Raw genomic sequence first — 22,688 nt, forward strand, 5'->3', positions numbered from 1 at the left:
TCCCCACAAACACCGACACAGTGCTGCCGTATAAAAATCCCTCCTTCAGTGAAGTTAAAAAGCAACCACCATCCCCAGCAGCTGCATCCCTTGTTCTGGGAAAGCCCTCGTCTTGCAGAAGCGAAGCCAGCGTTGCTGGGCTCACTGGTAGTAGATGCTGAAGGCGTGAAGGATGTACAGGAAGGTTGTGATGAAGGCGAAGAACTGCATGAGAGGAAGAAGAGCAGGAGCTGAGGTCAGCTGGGAGAGTCTAACCCCATCTCCAGTCTGTGCTTTCAAGCTGGGGAAACCTCCCAAGCCTAAAGCACTCTCCACCGTCAAAGAATCAGCAAAGCCCCACCATTTCCCAGGAGGCAGCCACACAAGGCTCTGAGCTGCTGGACCCCAGGAAGCCCACACGGGCTGCACAAAAGAGACAAGGAGCTGAAGCCCTGACCAGCGTGACACTGCTGGGCTTGGGATGGCTTTGCTGTGGCTTTAATATTTACTCCTTCATGTCCCTGAAGGGAATTGTGGGTGCTCTGGCCTGCCGAAGGTTTTCTGGACTGACTCACCGATGCAGCACAGTTGAGCTGGTAGTAAAGTGGTGAGTTGGGGCCAAACTCAGAGCGGATGGTCGCATTGGCTTGCAAGACAGCAGCGCTCATGTACAGAATGGCTGTGGTGCCATGGTACAAACTGTCCTGCAAAACAAGGGAGCAGCAAGGATCAAAGCATGCCCAGGACCATCCTTCTCTGATTCGCCCCAAGGACAAGGTCCATCCTCTGCACGTGCAAGTGCTTGAATGGGACATATGTGCCCAGACAGGGCTGGGACCAAACCCTCCTGCCATGCCGAACCCTTCCCTGTGCCCATGCAGCACCCACGGCATAGCACAGCTTCCCTCAGCATTTCCAGTCAAGGCCAAAGGAGGAAAAAGGGCTAGTTGTTTGCAAAAGGGCTGGCAGCTGGCTGGCTAACCCATCACCAGCCATGGTGGTCTTGCGCCCACACTGCTGCTGCCAACATCTGCCAGTGTCCCAGCCCCTCCTTACCAACACTTTCCAGTTCTCGCTGTTTTTGTGAAAGCCGAAGAGGTAGCATAAGAGGAGCAGCAGGGAGACGAGGCAGGAGCTGAGGGACACATACATCACCCATCCCTGCAGCAGCGGGAAGGAGACAGAGGTAGCAGCGACGAGAATCCACACCCAGGTCCCGCAGAGCTGCCAGGGACAAACACAGGCACCTCTGATGAGCACAGGATGGGGAAAACACCACCTCCTCCCTCAGTCCCTCCTCACCTCCCTCCCAGGCCGGCCCCAGCAGCCATTGGAAGCCCTGTGTCTTTGGGCAGCATGGACCTGCCTTCCATCCATCCTGGTACAACAGCAGCACTGCAAGCTGGCATGAGTTTCCCTGAATGCTCTTGGGAAATACTTCAAAACGTTTCTTACAAAAGGGAAAGGTTTGCTGCTGTGTTCGATGCAAGGAAGCATCTCCACCCCAAGGGCTTTGGAGGAGAAGCCAGAAAATGTGCTTTTATCTGGGAAAGGTGAAGGGCTGCATCAGCCAGGCCCTGCCTGCTTGTTAATCTCCTAGGCTTGAAATCACGGCACAAGGAAGTCTCCTCCTGATTCCACACACCAGCCCAGAGTGATTCGCTCACTCTGGATCCACCTAAAATATTTACTGTGCACAAATAGCACACTGGGGTTATCTGGATAAGCTCGCACTGCCCTGTGCCATTCCAACTCCAGTGGATGAAACTTGCCCAGGTTTGCAGTGGGGAGCTGTGCCCCCTGGCACCAGGTGGCAGCTCGTGACAAAGCCCAGCCACGGCAATTGCAGCCGTGGAGCACGGGTGGTGTGGGTTGCCGGCACTGTGTCATGTGTCAAAGTACACCAGTGGTTATCTCAGCCAGTCCCATTGGATGCCCTCTGGACCCAGAAGCAATTGAAAGATTCATGGAATGTCACACGTTACAAGACACCCAATTGCCTTCAAGCCCTTGGAAATATTTAAGTCCGAGAATGAAATTCCCTTGATTTTCAAGCAATTTCTATGTGATAACTAGAGCTGCTTCTGCCCAGAAGCACCGGCAGCTCTTCAACCTCTCCCAGCCCCACAGCAGCCAGCGACCCTCGCGCAGGCACTGGGATGGAATTGGAGTGTATCTTGTCCTCACAGTTCCAAAAAAAACATATCACGAAGATCACTTTTGTCCATTCAGTATAAGCTAAATTTCCCATTAACGCTGTCTTCAGGATCGTTCTGGGGGCTGCTCCCTGATTTTTAGATTTGCTAGAGCCATTAGCGGGGTGCTGCAACACAGCAAATCTCAGCATACTCACTATCTCCGGTAGCATGAACGCGTAGGGGACGGTTTTGAAGACGGCGGGTCCAGAGGGCAAGGTGGGCTGCGTGGAGGCTGCAGGGGGACACACCGAGGCCATCTCTTCTCTGCTGACACTGCCACCGTTCCGTCTCGGCTCCGCTTGCATTTGCCTGCACCGTGCCGCTCCCGTGCGGGGTTTTAACTGACACACCCGCAGGGACGTAATCGCAGAAACCAGCCCAGGCTGGCACCACGCCACTTCCTCTGGCTGAAGGAGCCCTCAGCAGCTCTCTGGTTATTGCAGCTGGCTGCACATGCCTGGCTGCCTGCACTGGGATGGGGGGACCAAAGGGACCCCAGCCCCGCCACTGGCACATGGTCAATTCAAAGTCTTAAATGAGAAGGGAAGGAAAAAAAAAATCCTGCACCATACCAGGGCAGAAACATTTCCTGCAATCAGTTTTTGTCTTTGGCACACTTACAAGCCTGAAATATTTTTGCTTCCACTGTTGTTGCCTCCTCTCATTTCTGTTGAGGTTTCTGCTCCGTATTCATGTCAGGCTTCCCACCGGGCATGTCCAGTCTTTGAAAGCTTACAGCCAAACATTTTTTGCAGACAACTGAACACACTGGTAGAAGATGGGTGAGTTTGCCCACGTGCTCCTAAGAAAGGTCTGAAGGACAGCTACTGAGACAGCTTTGATCTTTACTTCTTGGCAGATTAGCTCTGGATTTGACAAGCACACTCTTGTTTTTTCCAGAGGACTCTGCTTCATGCTGTAACTCACCGATAAGTGGTGGGATGAAAGGCTGCAGGTGGCAGCTCTGCCTCATGGCCTAACAAAGTCATTTTGTCCTCACTAACTCAGGCAATACTCTGCAGCAGGAGGAGGATGATGTCCTTGGTAAGATACCATGTCTCTCTGTTAGAAGAGCCAAGTGATGCCCTAGGAATTTGGCTTCTGTGCCATGCTCTTGCACATGCGCAATACAGAGAAAAGATAAAATCTGTGATGTTTCTTATCGTCGGAGCCCCTCCTAGGCCGGCGGGAAGTGTTTTGCACTATTTCTGGAGGCTCCAGTTTACAAATGCTGTCAGTGGGAGCTGGCATCAGGCTCCATGCAGTGTTCTGAGGTCTTTGAAAGATCTTGTTTTAAAGCATTTCGCACCAGAAAAAACTTGTGCCTGGCTTGGACTTAAATCTGTATGTGACTCGATGCCTTCAAACCTCGTTGGACATGGTGACAGCGTATCCATCACCATGCAGAAAACATCCCCATGCTGCAGCCCAAAAGACATCAGATGAGTAACTTCCCACTGTGAGCAGCACGCACAGTCCGTGCTCAGAAGTTTGTACCCACAAAGAAGCCTTTATCATCCCGCTCCACCTGAGGAACACCCCGCAGCTCCTTAGCCTGCCCTAGAAAGTCAGCACGGAGGGACCTACCCTATGGCATGGCCACGCACTGGGGGAAGGCAGCATGCCCCCAATTCTCACCAGCTTTTATTTGTATTAGGTGGGTCAAGCACATTCCTATGAAGAACCAAACCTTCTGAGTGGGGAAAGAAAACCAGTAAAACAGTCTAAATACAGAGCAACCAGCTGTCCACTGATTGGACAGAAGATGAGTTTTTTTCTCTAACCTGGCTGACCTTGCTCAGCAGCATTCTCAAAGATCATTGCTATTTTCCTTGCCTGTTACCAGTCCACTAGGGCACCAGGATAAAGTCTTTTGTTCACCTTGATTAAAACAAAACTGGAAATTAATTGTAAGCTGCATGAGAGGAGAAAAGTGCTGCCTTGGCATTTGCTCAGCTTAGGCAAAATAAGACACTTGATGTGGCTACAACAGGTACATGTAGCAACAAACAACCATTGCCTTGTCTAACATTGCAAAGGGGAAAATTTAAAATATAGTTTATTATAACTGATAAAATGATATTAGTCTCTCAAAATGTTAAATAAGTCATTACAATTCAGATAGTACACAGTTTCTTTTTTTGTAAGAATTAATTTATATCGTTAACCTATTCTTACATAGCCTGTATTGTTCTTCCGTAATCCATTCATACTCCAGCACTGTTTTTTCTCACTTCTCCTAAGAAATCATAAGTCAGCTCTGAGATATCAAAGGCTTTGTGAGTATTTTCTGATGAGAGCAGATACTGAAGGGCACCGTCATTCTCTCGGCTCTTTTTCAAGAAGTCAGCAATCGCCTTCCAACGAGATGCTTCAGACTCTTCCTCAGCCCACTTGTAGTCAGGGAGGAGAGTGGAGTGGAGCAGAGGGAAAACAGAGTCGTGGTACACCAGGACAAACACAGACTTCAGAAATTCTTGATCTCTCTGTAGAGAAGAGTATTTGAAAATACCTCAGTACAAACACACAGTGTTGCCAAGCACTTCTCCAGAAGTGTCAAACACAGGGAAGAAAAAAAAACATTAAAATATTCAACTAACACCTGGTTCCCAGGAGAACAACAGGTAGAGACTTGACCTTCCTAAACACACATCAGCTAGCTCGGATGAGCCTCAAACTCGCCATCAAGAACTACTCTATATGTATATAAATCAACAACTCTGCTTTCCAACCCACCTCCTTTTCCAAACAATAGAGAGCAGTGACACGCAGCCAGACCCTGCCAGTGTTACCACACAATGGCAATGTGTACGACAGTCACTGGGAGCTCACAGGGTATTTATATTTCTTCCTAAAAACACCAGTCTTCACAGGTACAGACTAAGACTGTTTGCTGTGGCCACTGGGGAAGTACCATATCCTCTCCACCTCGGAAGCCCAGACTCCACTGGTTTCTCTACTGGCCTAGACAGAATAACAATCCCAGGCTCCTCACAGCATGTGGCTCTTAGCAGGAGGTAAGGCCACACTGTAAGTACTGTTATTTCACACTTTGACAGGACATTCTGTGTGCAGCAAGAATTATGCCCTCCTCTGTAAAGACAGCTTGCAAAACCCAGAGATTCAGAGTCAGCCTCAAACACCGAAAGATCCCAACTGCTTTAACTAGACGAGATTCATGTGCCTCATTTACCTCACGCACCCTAGAAAAACCCCTTCATGTATGGAGGACACACACAGAGCGCTGTCTCCTGGAAAACTCACTGACCACTGAGACTTTACCAGAAATGTAAATGCTATGACTGACATTGAACAGTTCCTATCTCAGAAGGAGATTTAGCAGCTAAGCCTCATACAACCATGCAAGGAGTAAGAATTCACCAGGCAGCAATCCTACTGTGGGAGTGGCACATGGCAAATCAGGTAAAACTGGATGTTTCTGGGATACTGAGGAGTTACTAATTCTTTGAGCAGATGAGCTTTCATTTTGGATGAATGGCTTTGAAAAAGTGACTCTGACTCAACAGCATTTTGTTTTGTTTGCGTAACTGGGGAGATCTCTTGTCTATCTATCCAGTAGCATGCGCAATGAATGAAATATCCTGCTGCTGCTCCCAAGAAGTGAAGTGCCTTGGATCAAGAGCTAGTGCCTTCCTCCTTCAGTTACCTACAGCTTCTCTTTGTCCAGAGGACAGGAGGTAGGACAAGGTACAGGTAAGCCTGGTGACATGGCCAATTCGGTTCTCCAGCTGTCTACAAGCCAAAATGGGAGATTACAACTGTCTGACATAGGGAGATTTGCAGAATTTGGGGGCCTTTTTCCAGGCAGACTGTGGGAGAACTGGAGCTCAGAAGTTGGAGCAGGGAAGATTATTTTGTTGACATACACAGTCCCTTCTGTACCAGTGGAAAGCTTTTACCAGTCTAGTATTAGAAGTGCATCACAAAAAGGAGCCACACTTTGGGTATGAGAACCAGTAATTACTTCCCCATAACAACCATATACAAAAAGTTACAAGTTAATTTCATATTCCTTCTTCTCCTAGTTTACTGTTATAAATATGGGAAAATGTTAAGAACCACATTTAGTGTATCAACATTTTCTAAATAAGTGTACTGTGAGAGGAAAAGTTAACTAGCAATAACACTGACAGAAAGCTTCTAGTTCAAAATAGATTGAATATATGTCAAAGAAAAACCTATAATTTATTACCTTCTCAGATCTCTTCAACGTTCTTTCTTTATCTGCCCAAGCACTCTAAAATGAAATGAAATGTAAAATCAGATTGAGATTGCTCCACAATCTAAAGCAATTCCATTTTTAACTGCAAAAATCCCCACTTTCCTCATACTCCCGATTCCTCCCTTGTGCCAGTTTAAGTTCACCTAATTTTACAGGTGGAAGGATTTGGAGATCTGAAACTATCAGAGCCATAAAAATGAAATCTAGGAGAGCTACTTTTAAGAAAAATCAGTCACAACCGAGGTTCACTTTTTTTCCACCCTACAAGAATGACAAAACACAGCCTAACCCCAAAGGCTGACAGCTTCTAAAGGTAGTGTCCTTTGGGAAGAAATAGCTCAGCTGTTGTTGCCTGGTACTAGGACACCTGCCAGGGACTGCCATGTAAATACAGTGAGCGCTGTCCTGCCAGGCAGAAGCTGTGTCAGCTCCTCCCTGTCATGAAAGCACTGTCGTAGAAGCCAGACAAACATTCAGACAGCTCATCCACCTGAGCATGCTCTTGCTGTGGCTACATGGCTAGCAGTGCTCAGACTAGCTAATTCATGTCTTTGCATCCCTTCTGTACATACTCAAGCATTCTCCTGTAGAGATCTGCACATACCTTCCTGCTGTTGGGCTTTTGCATTTATCTTTTTACTGGACAAAAAAAAGCTCAAATTTTGCAAACAATCGGGAAATCCTGACACATCAGATGTAATTGAACACCACGTAGGTAACATACCCGAAGTGCATCCATCAGGTCTGGTTCATCCATGAGTTGAGGGAAAGTTGCTAAAATAGGATTAAAGATTAAATCTGAAACAGAAAACAAATATATTCAAGGCTAAGAATTAAACAAGATGATTCTTGAGGTATCAACACATCAAGGTATTCAGCACATCCCCTCCCCTCTGATTATTTCAAAGGGAAAATTATCTGTACTAGTACTCCAGAGCAGCAAGGAAAGTAGAAAAGCTCTCAAACTGTGTTCTCTGACTGTAGCAAACTCTCAGTCGCTGAGAGACAGTTAACCTGAGAGAGAAGAGACACACAAAAACTGATTGCTGGTTTATTAGAGAAGCCAGCAAGCAAGAGACCTTACTGATTTAACCTAAGGTTAGAGTGAGGGTTTTTTTCTCATTTCTGCACCTGTCTTTTTTATAAACATCTGAAATTGTGCTGCTTGATTTGGATGTTATGAATAAACACACTTCCATTATGCCTCAGTCTGGCTTGTGTTGTGGGTGATGTTAAGGTACACAGGTAACAAGTGGCACAGTAAAGGTACCAAATGGGGCATATCATCAAACTGGATCAGTCTCCTGCCTGCCTTCCTGGTGAGCTACCAGGTAATAGCTGGGTCTCCTGCTTAAGCTGAACAGCTTTATCAAAATCAGGCAGGGCAGAGCTGCCTCCCCATGACTGGCAGGAATCAAAGCACTGTTATGAAACACAGCACATCTTGAGACCCCATGGCACAGGGGTTCTGTTTAAGTAATGAGACTGATGATAAGATTACAGAAGTGCTACAAGTGACATACAGAGGAATTTTGGTTGAAGTGTTTTCTTTCTCTTGTGATTTTAAGTATTTAATGTATGCTGTTTCTTCATGTTGAAGCTGACAGAAAGTTAATAAACAATGACCATTTACTAGTAACAAAACATTTTATGGAGGCAAGTGAGAACTGATTACTTTTGTGAAATATAACAGATGTTTTAAGTTACCTATTTCTAAACTGATAATTGATTTTTAAATATGAGCAATCTTCCTTTGTTACACCAGGAAAAAAAGTAGAAAATAGCTACCAGAACAACTTCTGAAATTCTGGGGTAAAGCCTTTAAATAATCTCAAATGAAGTCTGAATCCAAATGGCTGTAATTTAACTCCAGGAGAGGTCATCAGCCTGATCTATTATCCTACTGGCCTTTAAAAACTAAGCATTTTAGTTTCTCTGTGATGTTTATTAAACAAAGCATTAGTTTATGAAACGGTCTGACTTTCAGATACTGAAATCAGTATACATGGAATGTATACTAAAGTTCAGAAAATCAGGAAGGGAGTTAAGTTCTGAGCACCTTCAAAAGATGAACCTGTAATTCGGGCACCTAAATATGGCTGAAGATTGTAAGTTAAAAATGTTAGTAAGTGCAAAGGCAAATTTATTTGCCATAGGAGCAGATGATACATAATTCAATCTGGAGAAGAGATGGGAGAAAACACAAGAAAAATCACTTTGCATTACCAGTATAAATTCACATGTAGTACAGTTAAGAAATGTAATTTTTCCATATTTCGAATTGATTTTAAAATGGAGAAGACTATAAACTATTACAGCTCTGTTGAAGGGAAGACGTGGAAGGAATAAGAGAGCTGCACAATCAGAGCAAAACCTCTTCCACTTCTCTTTACCAGCTGCATTAGCCAATAGGTAAATAATAATTTTAAAAAGATAAAGAGGATGACTTGACCTCAATGACACAGAAGAGGTTAGGCAGATGTTTTGGTAACTCAGAGAACACACATATGCTAGAAATGAATGAGTAAACCCATCTGCATGTCTAATCTCTCATTGCATTAGTGGTGAAAAGGAAACATTTCCAAATAATCCTTTACCTTTATTTGCCTTTTTTTTTTTTAATTAGAAATAACCCTTTACCTATCCACAAGGGCAGTTTTTTAATGTGAATTTCACTGAAAGCGCTTCATTCATACTTCATGTCAAAGCTACTGGTTTGCATCTTGAGATGTGAACTGATGTCAAACAGGGCAACACATTAGATGCGAGTTGAAATATTACTAGTTTGAAATGCAGACACACTGAGTGGCAGTATTCACAGTGAGAGGCTGTTCTCTTTTATCAGCAGGGAAACAGCTTTCTCTTTGTCCCCACAACACGTACAGACCAAAAGTTAAAGCACTGAAATTCTCTACCCGGGGAGCGTGACTTCCTAACCTTGTGAGATGGTTGGTCAGTGCCAGGGCTAACAGGGAACAAAATCCTACGAGTCACCTGTATCAGTGAGAGATGTTCTGCAGACCCCAGATTTCTCTTACAAAAGGGAGACTCGAGAGAGAGTGATTCCCTTTAGGAACCTGCTTCTTCTCCAACAGACTCACCAGTACTGAGTTCTTTTCCACAACAGCAATTCTTACCTGCACTTTGCATGCTTACACTGTCTTTCAGGAGCGCATCACCAAGTATTTGTCGATAAAATATCAAGATATGGATGTAGCACATACTGCCAATTAACGTTTCTGGTAGCAAACTATTGGGAAAATAAAGAACATGCAGTTGAGATTTTTACTGAAAACTGCTCCTAAAACTCTTAAGCACTGTTCAGCAAAACTTGAGGGTAATGACAGCTTCATGGAGATGATTATTAACTCATATTGGCACCTCCTTGAAATCTATCACAACTTTTGAAGGTGTACACTGATAAAGCTCCAACAGCCAGACTCCTGCTGTTGAAAACAGTTTTCACTATTATCTAAACTTAAAGACTTTTTAGTTGTTTTCCACAAAACAGCTTTAAGTGTCAAACAGAGATCAAGTACAATATGTAGGTGAGCAACCCTCAGATTTTTCCATAGCCAGTGTTCCAGGGAAGGGGAACACTTTAGATCTCTGGAACCATTCTAGGCTATCCGAAATACTTTTCCATTTCATGGTGGCACACACACATGCATACTTACTTCAGGATGTCTTTTGACTGTGCACTTAATGACCGCAGTTTCACTACAAGCACAGGCTGTTTCTTGAGTGTTATAAACTGATGAAAAACACTGCTGCCTGCTTAAGAAATACCCGATATGAGATCTGTCATTTTGAAAGAACATTAAGAATTGTATTACAAGAATGGGTATTTAAATTTGACAAGAGATGTTTTGCTAAAACTGCAATGGTTTAAGTATGGTCTCAAAACCAGGAGGAATTGAACATCTGAAACTATATCAACATATCAGCTATATCAACATTTGGTCTAACATAAGCTATTACCTCTCTCTGGGGTGATGGAGTCATAATACACATGGAGTAATGTGGAGGTAAGTGTCCAAAGCCAAAAGGTAAAGGCCTTCTGTAGCTTGCAGCATGTGTCATGAGCAAATGGATATTATTAAAGTTTCCAGAGGAAAACTATGACCGCCCTTATTTAAAACACAAGTGGTCTGTCGTCTGACCTGACTCTTAGGGAAGCCTTATTCAGCCCCACCAGGAAGAACCAGTACAGTTGTTCTGTAGCATGTTTATGCACATGTGGAACTTGTGTGTAAGTGATATGGGATTGATGATAACGGGACTTGAACAGCCTGGCTTGGGAATTCTAGACCAGTGTAACTCTTGAGCCTTGTATCATCCATCACCCCATAGCCAAGAACTGTGAAGTGCAGTTAAAGAAATAATTTGTTTCTCAGAACTAACCCTACAACTGCAGAAACTGGAAATTACAGAAACATTTGCAGTGGCAGATAGTTCTGAATTCCACCAGCCCTAACAGTCAACTTTCATGCAAAATGGGAACACACAAAACAAAAGCAGCCTTGGCTGAGCACTGCATGTTGTAAAGTGGGTATAGCATTTGTGTTATCATTTCACTTTGTAATGTTTAGAAGAAACCACACCTCGTCTTGATATTGATGGGTCAACCTCAATGCCTCTCTCATAGGGAGTACCACCATTTAACAGCAGCTCATACATCCTGTGAAAGAGAAGCAACATTGTTAGAATAAAAAGATGTAAGGGTATGTGTTCTCACAATCAGTCTCTGAGAAAGAAAGAAACCTGTTACCTCAAACAAAAACTGACACGGTGCTTGAGGTTATGACTAGTATTTTATATGAAATGACTATATGTATTTACTAAGTAACCAAACCTCAAATGATAAATTTGAAACTTGTATTATATTGGGAAACTAGTTAATTATTTTTAAATAAATTAGTAACACTGATTCTTTTCCACAAGACTCCACTATTTTTCTTATATGAAATTTAGCAACTGTTCCGCTAAAATGTTTTTGAGGAGTCATCGCTTATGTAGCAAATTTTAGATATGGAAGATTTAAAGCGTTGAGGACTAATGTAATCCCAGTTCTGTCAAGAGTAAGTCACTGCTGAAGCAAGCATGCAGTTTCACTCTCTAGATAACATCTTTAACTTAATGGAATAGAAAAACAATGTTAGAGAGCAGATTTACAAGAGATTTAGAGACTTATAGAACAGTAGAGGTCTCCCATGGGCATTTTTTCCCCCTGTAATCAAAATATATTCAGAATACACATCTATATCTCTATATACTTGGTAAAAAACAAGTACTGCAAGTCTGATCTACATTGAATCATTTCTGTAAATTAACTGAAAGCTTTCCTACATTTAATAAAATAGAAATATGTATTATTCTTTAAGATTGTTGGACCCATGAACTATTCATAAATCAGCTGCAAAATATAAGCTTATTCACATTCTCCAAGTGAACAGTAACAGATTCATTCACAACAACTCTTACCTGCTTCCAAGTCTTAGAAACCAATCTTCTAATTTTGAAATGGGAAAGGGTTATACAGCAAAATGCACATAAAGAAGAGGCCAGAATTAAAAAGGACGTCATCAACTTCAATGTAAGTAATGACTCTACTTATATAAACAAAACTCTAAATAATTCCCTGTTGACTCATACATTTCCATAGTTTTAAAATTCCACACATACTAACTTGCAACATTTCAAACCTGAATGTTGGCTCCAGGGAGCACTTTTCCCACACAGACTTAGCAGAACATACACTGGTGGAAGCAGGACCAGCATTCTCACTGCAAGACCTGGTACATCCTGCACATTAGACTGGATTACACCTGCCCTTATCGTGCGTAAGTATGAAACAGGAACTTTACTCCTAGCCTAAAATACTTGTATATACAAACAAACATAAATGCAGAGAGCGAGAGAGAGAAGGAAAACATAATACACTTACTTGGAAGGAACAGGCATTCCATTAGAAGTAAAAAGCTTCAGAAATGCCCAGCCACAGCTTAGTTCTCCTCTTTCACCTGTTGCCTAGGAAAAAAAGAGAAACATAAGTAATTTGAGCCAGAACAAACCAGAATGAGTAACTGAACCACAAACACTTATTTAATCACATAAAAATGGTAAAAGCCCCAGATTTCTAGTAAACAAACATCGACTGTGTCACATTCACAGGTGTTTGAAGATGTTCACCAAACAGCACACACAGTTATGCTGAATGGTTCATGAACATATTTAACAGACAAGGATTTATAAAGCCAAGAAATACACATTTAAGGGAACATAAGTATATCAAGCTCCTGAAAAAGAAGAAATGCACAGAGACAAAAGTAAGAACCCCCAAACCTGCACTGATGCTCTAAAGAATACAGGACAGAAAGAAGGAGGGAAAAAATTTACCCAGAGGATTTACCCATCTGATTCCAGAGTCAAGAGTTTCTAAGCTAGTGACCCTGTGCATCGGAAAGCTTTAGCCACAGTAGACAGGGCCTGGGAAAGGGAGCTGATCCTCCAGACCAGCCCATCTATTTCCAGACCCCAAAACCACTAATAACAGGTAGGAACTTGTAAACACTTCAGCTTTCATTTAAACTTCCTCCCTAAACAGAAGCAGCCAACTTCACATAATCTTGACTACTCCAGCTAGCACAAGGAGGGTCATTGTGCCCCATTAGGTCTCTCTGAAGCATCACTTACCAACATGCTGTTCAACACCAGGACTTACTCCAGTTACCTACAGATGTACACTCTATTTATTTCCCCGCACAACAGTTCTGCATCCCCACCATGCTGCCAGTCTGTCTGTCCTCCACATCTCCACAGGCACTGCTCTCTTGCACCCTAAGTTCATACAGGTGTTAGCGAATGAGAAAATACATCAATAGTTCCCTCTGCGACTTCTCTATCCATCTTTTCTGAATTCTGTTGCCCACCATTTAATACCCTACCTGCTAAACACTGTGGTTGCCCCACTTTTCATCTTTCACTCATTATTTACTTGATTGCCAAAATTCACCTGAGGAGGTCTGTGACCACAATGAAAATCTAAGTGTTCAGAAAGAGGCAGCAAGACCTGAGTCAGTCTTGTAGACAAAATGGCTGAGAACTTTCAGAACAGTGAGCTGTTCCAAAAAGCCACTGTATCCTCCAAATATTAGTGTGTCTTATGCTCCTGCATGCACCTGCCTTCCATTACAGTAGTTTTTATGAGCCTTACCATCTATTGTTTACTACCTGTTGTACTTTTCAGAAGCATATCCTAGATGGATAGGATATATCTCTATCAACCGCAGCTAGTGTTCATACTATTTAAACAGTTACAATCTTAGTTTCCAAACTATATAGCACAGTAGTCTGAAACAAATCACAAAGATAGAAAAAACAATGCAGGAATGAAGACAGAATTGGTCCTTTGTGACCACATTACATGAGATCATTTGCAGAGTAACAGAATTTATTTCAGTGTAAGTAAAGGCATATTCACTTCCACTTGTCAGAAAATCTTTTATTCTCTAAATATTGACTAGAAATAAAAGTTCCAAACCCCAGCATCTTTCTCCTCCCCCCCAGAAGCCAAAAGGAAGACAATCTTATAGTAAGCTAGGAAAAGTTCAGGTAAATTTCCATTTGGATCTCGCAGTTCACTGCTGGGATACTGCAGCTTAACATCAAATATGGGACAGCTGGTTCACTTAATAAACTGGTGCTTGGAACAATTTATACTGCAACTTTACACACTTACATTGCGAATATAAGTGATGCCAAGTTCAAATAATATCCCAATGTCTGAAGACAGAGAGTTGGACCTGACAAAACAGTCACCATCAAGCAAGCTGGGTAAAATGCCTGTTACCTAATACAGAGAAAAGGGGGCAGGGGGGCAGGAAGAGAAAAGTGAATGTACCTATTAAAAAAAAGCCTGACTTTTAAAAGCCATTGAACACGTCAGTCATTCACATAAGATCTCAGACTCAATCCCATCGCATATACAAGAAAATGAGTAGAGAACCAATGTTAGTTGAAACCTTGCTCTCCTATTCTTTATCTTGCCACGAAACACAGCTGTGCTACCAAGGTACTTTTTTTGTGTGTGATAACAAGCTATTAAAGAACTTTAGATGTCAAAAATTCCCTCCAAGAACACAGCAACAATTAGGGTAAAACATGACAACACTACTACTGTGAGCATGGCCCTGTATGGCACCTGAAACTTGGAACAAAGCACATGCTCTTTTTTTACTGAAATCAAACCAGAAGCTGACGTGCAAAGTGGCTAGTCTCTTCCCTTATCCATGAACACCACGTAGTGTGCGCCTGATACTGATGCAAAGTTAACCAGTGCTGCTGGCTGGATCACCAGTCCTTCCTGCTACTTTTCCTTTCCCCCAGCAATTTTCTCCAAAGTGGATTTCCCAGAACGCTTTGTTAAGTTTGAATTCATGCACTTCAGCAAGTCTTTTCTCTTCTGCATGTTCATTTTGATTGCACTATGTCTTCTTTCAACACAAATACCAGACATAATAGACATCACTAAATAATAAGCTGTAAAGAGTTACTGTCTGTGTCAGTCCCAGAGCGAGACACCTACCCTTGGAGAAAAGGTCCACATTTGAGGATTTTTAGGTTGCCACGTAGCTCTCACTGTGTGAATGTTACTCAGCACCTAAGGCGTAATAGTGGTGAAAAAAGCTAAGACAAGTTTTTCTAGAAAGCTGTGCAGCTTTAAGAAAATGCAGTATTATCCCAGATTAATCTAACACTGCACACAACAAAAATAAAATTACACTTTCTCTTCAACTGTATCAGATGGTTTCAGTTTAAAGGACTACAGAGGAAGTTTTCTTAAGCTACAGAACACTTCCAACCATTTTTGCTTCATATACACCAGTAACAGTCCTTTGTCCCCAAAAGCGTTCAGTGCAGCTGAAAGAAAACTGCCAAATTGTCGTGTTAGATTCTGTTATAAAAAGCTGCTCTACATACATGCACAATAGAACAGAGAGGATCACCAGCAGGTGGGGGAATCTGAATATGACTCTGACCCAGCTATTCCCAGGCACATCACAGGAGAGATCAGTCCAGAAAAGGCTCATCTCCACAGGCAAAAAGGATCAAAGAGGCACCATGGCAGGGGAGGGAACTGAAATTATGGAGTCAGAGGAATGGAGCTCCCGCCCCAGCCCCTCCCAGGTCTGCCCAGGACAGCCATCCGTCCCACAGGCCAGGTGTGACTCCCATCACCATGAGTCAACAGGAGCGGCTCTCGCTGCATCACCTTCCAGACTGAAGGGGGTTACTGCTTAGTGGTATGAGACACTGCCATGCTGGGGAAGGGCATTTTGTGACTTACTGCAGGATGTTCAGGGGAGAAACCAAAGGCAGAAAAAGGGAGGGAACAAGGTGCTTTGTGGAGTAGCACAGGTGAAAAAACAAAGGGATAATTACTCATATCTGGACATGCCTGAGGCCTGATCAATGCAGTCTATCCTGTTTCCTCATTAAGCTCCATTTATAACTATTTTTCTGGGTGAATGTGCTCTATTCTGAGAGTGTGTGTGTGTGTGTGTGTGTGTGTGTGTGTGTGTGTATCTCTCTCTCTCTCTCTCTCTTGCTACCAGAGGAACCAGAGCACAAAAGTTATCAAGAGTTTTTTTGAGAGCCAAACTTACCTGATTGCCATCGAACAGACAGAGTCGAACATGTCTACTGAGAACCTGTATACTAACTCCTGGGAGAGGAATCATTTTACAGCTACATAAAGTCACAATCAGGGATATTCGAGTTGGTCTAGGATAGATCTGAAATACAGACAACGGAAGAAAGATTATGTCTACAGGCTCCTCCTGCATGTGGTACCAGTTTATGTTTATTTACTGAGATGATCAAGCGAAGCGTTCACTAGACACAAAGCTTGTGTAGTATTACCAAAATTTCTTCGTAAGCCTTTAGCTCTCAAGAAATCAGTGCAAATATTTTACTGTGACAGATAAAAGGTCCTATCAAAATTTTAGATGGAAAAAATATTCTACAAATGGTGCAAGTGAAGACATAATCATTAGCCAAAAGGAAAGAAGACAAGTTAAATTTGTGGCTTCACAGTGCCTAGCAGAAGTCCATGATTTAAAAATTCAGACTAGTAACCTGTGCAGATCTGCTTCCCAGACAGGGAAGGAACTCACAAACTTAAGATGAAACATGACTCTTAAAAGATACCCAACATGACAATTTGTACTGATTTTTTGCCTACAGAGAGTAGAATATGTTAACATCTACTGCCTAAGGAGTCTGGATTGACATCGAAATCCATCACCTGTTTCACAGTAGTATTCACCCACCGATATGAAATACTGCTAGCAATTCACGTCTAGAGATCCTGTCATTTCTCTCAAACTAAAAGCATCACAGCTTTAGTAGTACTCACAGTATTTTTTTCAGAGTTCCACACCAAGTCTTTGAAAGCCAGTTGTGATGGAGTAAGTTCAGGCTGCAAAAAGTGACTTGATCGAAACTGATTGCCTATAACAACAGCAATTTTTAAAATACGTAACATTTTTTTAATGACCTTTATTGTCACAAAGTGAACAACACTCAAAATTCAGATGTGGCTAAAGTCTCTTTGAATATTTGACTGGCCCAAACAATACTATGGAGGTATGTTCTACTACTTTTACTGTTTGTATTTACTATTCATTCCAGAGCACAGTAATTTAATTAACAAAAAGAGCTATTGATTTGAAACCATTTTAAACAAAAAGACTAAAAAAACATGAGCGATTTGGTGAAGAGACTCCAAAAGATCTCAGAGAAAAAGATTTTTTTAAAAAATCATTTTCTGCAATGTCAACAGGAAGTATCTTCCAAAGAAGAAAATCTTTGAAATCATTAGGAAATTTGTCATTACCTCTGTGTGGCCAGGACTTCACACAGATAAATTAAAACTTAACTGAAGAAGAAAAAAAAGCCTTTTATACATTATTTGATGGGTCAAATACAGCCTATGCAGATTACCCAATTATAATTAAGCAATACTGATTTTAGTCCAGTCATAAGCATTGGATGGAGGATAAGAAACTCACCACAGACACTTGAGAATCCTGCACTGCCATTACTATGAGAAAACCTTACCTTCCTCTAAAAGCTGGAAAAGTGTGGACTGGCGGAATCCTGCAGGAACTGCTCCTATGGTTGTCAGAACTTCTACTGTGTCATTCTATTGTCAAAAAAAAAAAAAAAAAAAAAAAAAAAAAAAAAAATGTTAATAAAAAACAATGGTCCATAATATGAGATTTGATAAAAGGCAAAACTTGACTACAAAATAATTAACATTACAGTAGATGAAGTTACTGTGTAAGAGATACACCTACTTCTGTGACAGCTCTTCTTACAGCACTCCAGTGAGAATCTGTTCTGAAAAAAAAAAAAATTTACTTTTCATATCATATCATCTTAAGGTGGACAAAAATTGAAACACTACATATTGGTTTGTTTTCAAATAGAAGCAGCTTAATAACCATATCTATCTGATATTAATAATGACATATTTCCAGCCACTAAGACTAATTGCTAGACTGTCTCATGAGTTGGAACATAACTTGATACATGGCCCAGTCAGTCTCTTGATTTGGAGGGGGGGGGGCAGGGAGGCAAACCAAAGCAAAACTCCCCAACAAACCCACTCAAGTATAAGTGTCTCTGCAAACTGAAAAAAACCCAAGTGACAGCTGTTCTGAAAAGAAAAATGCAAAGAACCAAACACCCTTGTGAGGTATTCTCACTGTAAGCAACATACTGCCAGATTTGAGGTGGAGGAAGAATAATTTTATACTTATTTGCTTTCATATCATTCCATTTACCTTTTTTTAATTTCAGTTCCATCTGCTGTTTCATCCACCACTTCTATGTGTTCTTCACTTTGCTCTTGGCTGTCAGCATCTTCATAATGGACCTGAATTCAGATTCCAAAAGGGAAAGCGCATTATTTCTTCAAAGATCTGTTCTTAAAAATGTTTTCTCCAACCACAGCACATGTTAATAGTTTAGAAGAGAAGATTTTCTGTCTGTAGTGACCTACCACTCCATAGCACTGTAACTGCAGAACACTGCCCTTCGTTCCGCAGTTACAGCAAGAGATTGGAGTATGCCTACAAGTAAGCAAGAGAAGGCATATGCAAAGCGGATTCTTTAAAAAGAGAAATACATCAGCATCATGAAGTAAAAGCTAGCTACTTAACATGCTCTTTAGTTACATTGTAAAAAGCTCTGTTCCATCTGCCACTCAATCCAAACTGTGTATCAGCATTTAAATGTTCACCACAATTATAGACGGAAATATATGTGCTTAAGTATATAAACTAACTATGTGTAAGTGACTCTAAAGTGAAAAAAAGTTAAAAATCTTGGAAATCCATTTTTGAAAAGGTTCTTCCATGTTAAATTACAAAATACTCCAACATTTACATGGACTCACATTTCATATAAATTATGAAAAGCATGAATGAGTCCATAGCAGCTTGGAATCTTCAGAGCTGACCTTTAGTGACAAAGATTATGATTTTCGTATTTAAGAAACTTCTCTGCACTTGTATGTCACAACTACATCAGGCACAAAAATACTGCTTTTGCTAAATATCTCCATACACACACATACAAACATGGTCTCATTTCCAAATAAGTGGCAAAACACCGCTGCATGCCCCCATGTAAGTATTATGATCAGTTTAAGCAGCTATACTATTATTAATATATATAAAACAACAGAGGTGAGACTAGGACCGAAGAAGGTTGCAGAACACTAACCGCAAGATAGGTTCTAGGAACAAGGCCTCTTTCCCCTTTTGAGTTTTCTGCTACCCACCAGCCATCCACCTTCTTGTCATGTATAAGTAGGACTTCACCTTTCTTTGCCATTAGGAGAGACAGAGACAAAAGAGAACCAAATATTTCAAAATTACTCCAGGCACAACTGAGGGGAAAAAAAAAAAAAAAACAACACACAAAAACTTTGTTTCTCCCCCAAGAGAGATCCCAGACTACCATGGCAGACCCTGCCACTACAGAAGGTGGCAAAAGGACACTGGACTCCACCAAGCCAAACATACACCAGGAAAAGCCATTTCTCCCTGAATCCCACAAGGAACGAGCTGAATCCCACAAGGAACGAGCTGAATCCCACAAGGAACGAGCTGAATCCCACAAGGAACGAGCTGAATCCCACAAGGAGATCTAATTATAGTTATTGGTTAATACAGAATGATCTGAAGTCAAAAAACGTTTAGAGACATATTTACTGTAAATGTGAGATCCTCTTCCTGCTGTGCACTAAAGTTTCCAACTGCAATACATTCTTTAACATTTGGATCATCCAACAATTTATCATCATCATCTGCTTCTTCACTGTCTTCCTCCTCACTACTTTCTTCATCTTCACTCTCATCCTCTTCTTCATTTTCATCTTCTGTTTGAGGATCTTTCTGATGTTCCTCATCCCTACGAAAAATAAATCAAACTTTTAAAATTATTACTTTAACAAAACTTCTGGAAGTTGCTGCAAAGCCTTGCAGTATGGCATTCTCTGCAAAGGTCTTTCTCCAGATACAGAATTATTCCTGTGTTTTACTCTCTGACCTGATCTGAAAAAAATCCAAAATCCTAATGGTGTTTCCACCCTAAGTGTAGAGACCATATTGCATCCTCTCCTCTCAACAATCACTTTATGTTTCAGCCATTAACCAACACCCTCAGAAAATTCCAGTAAGTCCTTCTTGACTGCATCAAGAAAACAAGCACAGTAAGAGTTAGCTTGTCAGCACTTCTTTTTTAATCGTGTATTAAGGTAATAAAGGGGATGAGCTAACCATTTTTCAGGGTCCTTTCCAACTATACATGTATAATTCTATAAAAGTGCAGATTGTATTTGTTTAATCTACTTACACTGCATAATTTGTAGTCACATTATCCTGATCCAAGACAAGAACAAGTTTTTGCAGCTGCTGAGAGAGTTTTAGCAAAAGCTTTTCTTCTTCTTCTTTCCTCCGATTATAATTTCCCACGGGTGCAGGCTCATCAGCCTGAGAAGAACACAACAAATTGCTCAAAGAATCAAAGTTAAAGTTCCCCTATAAAGTTAATTTTCCACACATCTTATGAGCTTTCACCTTCCTGGGCTGCTGTCACTCCATGATTAGTGACATCTTTCTTGCCCTTTTGCTCTGCTAAGATGAAATTTTGTAGTAAATTTCAAATCTACACTCTCTGCTTCCAACACAATGCACTGGGTTGATAAATATTTTATAATGTATTGAGTTGATAAAGATTTTAAGCCCAGAACTCGTACACAACAAAGCACTAAAAATGTGATTTTAAATATCAGAAATGGATCTCAGAGATCCCAGTCAGGGACTTTGCCCTGCTAGGCATTGCTCTTGTCCCAAGACATCTAAAATCAAAGGAGGCTGGTGTTCTCCAAACACTCTCTGTGATGTATTTTAAAGAAAACTATTAACAAGTTTGTCTTCATACTTACTTTTTTCAAATTGTGAAGAGCATCTGTATTCTCATCCACCAATTTCTTCAGCTGCATACATCTGCATTGAAAGCAAGACAGATAGACAGGTGACCCAAATCATGCCTGCTTATTGAAATGTGTCAATAGTCAGACCTTCACTCAGCAATGTGTGTGTGCAGCTTGACAAACACCAATACAAGCCCAAACAGCAGCTTCTATGATTATTACCCATGATGTGCAGTTCCCACTTAAAACTACCTCAGCCCTTGAGGACTGGGAAGCAGCTTGCCTGTTGCTTCCGCCCGGAAAAGAGACAAGTGAGAAGGGTCAGGGAAGAGATCAGTACAATTAGAAGAAAAATGGAAAGGTATACAGGGAACTGCCTGCTCGTCCTTCTGAGGCAAAGGCGATGGGGAACAGAGTGAATCTTCCAGGGACTTTGCTCAGAGTAACCAGGAGATCTTTGCTGGCAATATGGATAGTAGGATTGAGTGCACACTCAATAAGATCCCCAACAACACCAAACTGTGTGGTGTGGTCGACACGCTGGAGGGAAGGGATTCATCCAGAGGGACCTGGACAGGCTTGAGTGGCGGGCCCACGCAAACCTCATGAAGTTCAAGGTCCTGCACATGGGTCAAGGCAATGCCCTACACAAACACAGGTTGAGCGATATGTGAATTGAGAGCAGCCCTGTGGGGAAGGACTTAGATGGAAAACTGACTATGAGCCAGCAATGTGCACTCACAGCCCAGAAAGCCAACCGTATCTTGGGCTTCATCAAGAGAAGTGTGACCAGCAGGTTGAGGGAGGTGACTGTCCCCCTCTACTCTGCTCTCGTAAGACCCCACCTGCAGTGCTGCATCCAGGTCTGGGGGCCCCAGGATAAGAAGGACATGGACCTGCTTGAGTGGGTCCAGAGGAGGCCACAAAGATCATCGGGGGCTGAAGCACCTCCCTTCTGAAGACAGGCTGAGGGAGCTGGAGTTGTCCAACCTGGAGAAGGCTCCAGGGAGACCTTATAGAAGCCTTCTAGTACTTAAAGGGGGCTACAGGAAAAATGGGGACTCTTGATCAGGGAGGGTAGGGATAGGATGAAGAGCAACAGTTTTAAACTGAAAGACGGTAGATTTAGATTAGATGTAACAAAGAATTCTTTCCTGTGAGGGTGGTGAGGCCCTGGCACAGGTTGCCCAGAGCAGCTGTGGCTGCCCCCTCCCTGTCAGTGTTCAAGGCCAGGCTGGATGGGGCTTTGAGCAACCTGGTCTATGGAAGGTGTCCCTACCTATGGCAAGGGGGTTGGGACTGGATGATCTTTAAGGTCCCTTCCAACCCAAACCATCCTGTGATTCCATGAGATGGTTCCCTCCACAACAACGGTAAACTGTGCAACTCTGGGCCACGGAACGCTACTGAAGTGAAGGGCAGGAGGGAAAGCTGGGGGCAGGGGCCGGGCGGGGGGACCGAGGCCGGCTCCCCCACAGCCCCAGCGGACGGGGACCCTTGGGGCTCTGCCTCACCTCTGCGAAAGGGCCTTCTGCTGCCCGGGGGCCAGGGCCGCGCTCTCCGCCCACAGCGCCTCCACCTGCAACATAAGACAAGCGCCGTCAGCTGCCGGCAGAGCCGCGCCGCACCGCACCGCATCGGTACCTGCGCCTGTAGCTCCCGGCTGCTCCGCTGCACTCGCTGAAGAGGGCTCCGAGCCCGCCGCACCGACATGGTTGCTACGCAACGGGCGCGGCGGCGCGGCCAGACACCGTCACTT

General features: G+C 42.6%; 2 protein-coding genes across 5 annotated transcripts; both read right to left on the reverse strand.

Annotated features, from left to right (window-relative positions):
* Positions 1–97: 97 nt before the first annotated feature.
* Positions 98–4,463, reverse strand: MALL (mal, T cell differentiation protein like). 3 transcript variants are annotated; one of them, XM_026844299.1, is made up of 4 exons: positions 2,333–4,175; positions 1,036–1,203; positions 555–683; positions 98–204 (listed from the first exon to the last, which is right to left on the reverse strand). In XM_026844299.1, the coding sequence occupies exons 1-4, from the start codon at positions 2,480–2,482 to the stop codon at positions 142–144; spliced, it is 510 nt and encodes a 169-aa protein (XP_026700100.1). In that variant the 5' UTR covers positions 2,483–4,175; the 3' UTR covers positions 98–141. The 3 variants fall into 3 exon arrangements, with proteins under 3 accessions (XP_026700100.1, XP_026700099.1, XP_026700098.1); XM_026844298.1 differs by lacking the exons at positions 98–204; positions 2,333–4,175 and adding an exon at positions 4,356–4,463 and having other exon boundaries at positions 287–683; XM_026844297.1 differs by lacking the exon at positions 98–204 and having other exon boundaries at positions 287–683.
* NPHP1 (nephrocystin 1) lies at positions 4,275–22,663 on the reverse strand. 2 transcript variants are annotated; one of them, XM_026844294.1, is made up of 20 exons: positions 22,574–22,663; positions 22,444–22,508; positions 20,942–21,002; positions 20,350–20,486; positions 19,707–19,905; positions 19,216–19,317; positions 18,273–18,364; positions 17,784–17,826; positions 17,545–17,629; positions 16,841–16,935; positions 16,089–16,217; positions 15,008–15,082; positions 14,162–14,272; positions 12,368–12,450; positions 11,025–11,101; positions 10,098–10,194; positions 9,558–9,670; positions 7,145–7,218; positions 6,391–6,435; positions 4,275–4,663 (listed from the first exon to the last, which is right to left on the reverse strand). In XM_026844294.1, exons 1-20 carry the CDS (start codon positions 22,640–22,642, stop codon positions 4,385–4,387), a joined length of 2,031 nt encoding a protein of 676 aa, XP_026700095.1. In that variant the 5' UTR covers positions 22,643–22,663; the 3' UTR covers positions 4,275–4,384. The 2 variants fall into 2 exon arrangements, with proteins under 2 accessions (XP_026700095.1, XP_026700094.1); XM_026844293.1 differs by having other exon boundaries at positions 10,098–10,197.
* Between the last annotated feature and the right edge of the window lie 25 nt (positions 22,664–22,688).

This window comes from Athene cunicularia (assembly GCF_003259725.1).
Source record: "Athene cunicularia isolate RWA chromosome 3 unlocalized genomic scaffold, athCun1 chr3_part1, whole genome shotgun sequence".
NCBI classification, from domain to species: Eukaryota; Metazoa; Chordata; class Aves; order Strigiformes; family Strigidae; genus Athene; species Athene cunicularia.

Coding starts and splice junctions, on each gene's coding strand:
- MALL (XM_026844297.1), bottom strand. CDS start 2,482: ATGCAAGCGGAGCCGAGACGGAACGGTGGCAGTGTCAGCAGAGAAGAG. Junction 1,204..2,332: donor CGTTCATGCTACCGGAGATA/GTGAGTATGCTG, acceptor TGTCCCTGGCAG/CTCTGCGGGACCTGGGTGTG. Junction 684..1,035: donor GCGAGAACTGGAAAGTGTTG/GTAAGGAGGGGC, acceptor CTTGTTTTGCAG/GACAGTTTGTACCATGGCAC.
- NPHP1 (XM_026844293.1), bottom strand. CDS start 22,642: ATGTCGGTGCGGCGGGCTCGGAGCCCTCTTCAGCGAGTGCAGCGGAGC. Junction 17,827..18,272: donor GGAACTGAAATTAAAAAAAG/GTAAATGGAATG, acceptor TTTTTTTTTCAG/AACAGATTCTCACTGGAGTG. Junction 10,198..11,024: donor CCCATCAATATCAAGACGAG/GTGTGGTTTCTT, acceptor GTATTTCTTAAG/CAGGCAGCAGTGTTTTTCAT.